At 58.3% G+C, this 1979-nt stretch overlaps 1 protein-coding gene across 2 annotated transcripts; it reads left to right on the plus strand.

Moving 5' to 3' along the window:
- Window positions 1-8: 8 nt before the first annotated feature.
- Window positions 9-1971, plus strand: LOC127752300 (uncharacterized). 2 transcript variants are annotated; one of them, XM_052277222.1, is made up of 2 exons: window positions 9-745; window positions 896-1971. In XM_052277222.1, the coding sequence occupies exons 1-2, from the start codon at window positions 22-24 to the stop codon at window positions 1675-1677; spliced, it is 1506 nt and encodes a 501-aa protein (XP_052133182.1). In that variant the 5' UTR covers window positions 9-21; the 3' UTR covers window positions 1678-1971. The 2 variants fall into 2 exon arrangements, with proteins under 2 accessions (XP_052133182.1, XP_052133181.1); XM_052277221.1 differs by having other exon boundaries at window positions 9-1971.
- The last annotated feature ends 8 nt before the right edge of the window (window positions 1972-1979 follow it).

Below are 1979 nucleotides of genomic sequence, written 5' to 3' on the forward strand. Positions count from 1 at the left end.
GGCTTCGGCGACTTCAACACCATGAAGCGAGCGCCCGGCGGCGCCATGGGCTTTCATGGCGACACCTTCAATAACGGCTTCGGCGACTTCAACACCATGAAGCGCGTGCCCGAGTCCACCGGACTCGGCGGCGACTTCGGAGGGTTCAAGACGGTAAAGCGACAGCCTGGCGGCAAAGCCGGATTCCACGGGGACACTTTCGACGGAGGCTTCGGCAACTTCAACACCATGAAGAGGAGGTTGCTCTCCGCACGGGGCTACCCTTATGAATCGAATCAGGACTTCAGTTCCATGAAGAGGCGGACCGAGGGTTTCCACGGCGACCTCTTTGACAACAGCTTCGGCAACTTCAACACAATGAAGAAGAGGGGCGGTGGGTCGGGGCTGCACTCCGATACCTTCTCGAACGGTTTCGGCGACTTCAGCACGATGAAGCGCTCTCCTGCTGCGGCTGGGCTTGAGGGCGACACCTTTAGCGGGGGGTTTGGTGACTTCGTGACCATGAGGAAACGGAAACCGGGGGGATCTCTAGGCTTCCACGGAGATACATTCACCAATGGATTCGGAGACTTCAACACGATGAAGAGAGCCCCAGGTGGCGCAATGGGCTTTCACGGCGACACTTTCAATAATGGGTTTGGTGATTTTAACACCATGAAAAGAGCACCTGGGGGCGCCATGGGTTTCCATGGTGACACGTTCACGAACGGTTTCGGCGACTTTAACACGATGAAGCGTGCGCCAGGTGGTGCTATGGGTTTTCATGGTGACACTTTCAACAATGGCTTCGGTGACTTCAACACCATGAAAAGAGCACCTGGGGGTGCCATGGGTTTCCATGGTGACACGTTCACGAACGGTTTCGGCGACTTTAACACGATGAAGCGTGCCCCAGGCGGTGCTATGGGTTTCCATGGTGACACTTTCAATAATGGTTTCGGTGACTTCAACACGATGAAGAGAGCGCCGGGTGGCGCTATGGGCTTTCACGGTGACACTTTCAATAATGGATTTGGTGACTTCAATACAATGAAGAGAGCACCAGGTGGCGCTATGGGTTTCCACGGTGACACCTTCACCGGCGGCTTCGGTGACTTCAACACTATGAAGCGGAAGCGAAGTCCCGGAGAGTCCTTTCACGGAGACACCTTCACGGACGGCTTCGGCAACTTCGGCACCATGAAGCGGAAGTCGGGTGGAGCAGCGGGGCTGCACGGTGACACCTTCGGCGGCGACTTCGGCGACTTCGGCACGATGAAGCGCAACACCGACGGCGCCAAGTTCCACGACGACGCTTTCAACAGTGGCTTCGGGGACTTCAGCCCGATGAAGCGCAACCTGGCACCCCAGCAGGGCGGAGGCGCCGGCGGCGGCCGCAGCTCGGATGGCCCGCACAGCGACATGTTCAGCTCGGGCTTCGGGGACTTCAACACCATGAAACGCGACAACGATAGCCGGCCCGACCTGCCGCCCGTGCGCACCGTCAAGGTGAAGCGCTCCAACATCGCCGAGATCCTGGTGCCCGGCTACCACGTGCAGGGCGAGAAGCCGGCCGCGCACCAGGACGAGGGCAACACCAAGAAGAGGAGGAACGCGTCCACGGACATCAGCGGCGACACCCTTAACAGCCCCTTCGGCGACTTCAACACGATGCGGAGGAGACGGAGGCAGGCGTAAAGGGCGCAACGACGGGGACGTGCTGGAGGCCACGTGTCTGCCGCGTTCCTGGCCGCGGGGCAGCAGCGCGACAGACGCGTAGAGATTGGCGTTTAGCGTTACCTGGAGGCGGACACCCCGGGACAATGCGGACCGCGAGAGCCGCCGCTGCACGAGTCCGGGACTGGGTTCGAGTCTCTGCAGAGGCGAGATACTATGTTTCTTTCCGCTTGAGTTTTCGCGGTCCGCACTACCCACAGTGAAAGATATGTTACCTTTCTTATTGTAAAGTAAGATTAATTAATTGAATATTATTATTTATG

This window comes from Frankliniella occidentalis, unplaced genomic scaffold (genome assembly GCF_000697945.3).
Source record: "Frankliniella occidentalis isolate FOCC.00 unplaced genomic scaffold, Focc_3.1 Scaffold6111, whole genome shotgun sequence".
Taxonomy (NCBI): domain Eukaryota; kingdom Metazoa; phylum Arthropoda; class Insecta; order Thysanoptera; family Thripidae; genus Frankliniella; species Frankliniella occidentalis.

Coding starts and splice junctions, on each gene's coding strand:
- LOC127752300 (XM_052277221.1), top strand. CDS start 22: ATGAAGCGAGCGCCCGGCGGCGCCATGGGCTTTCATGGCGACACCTTC.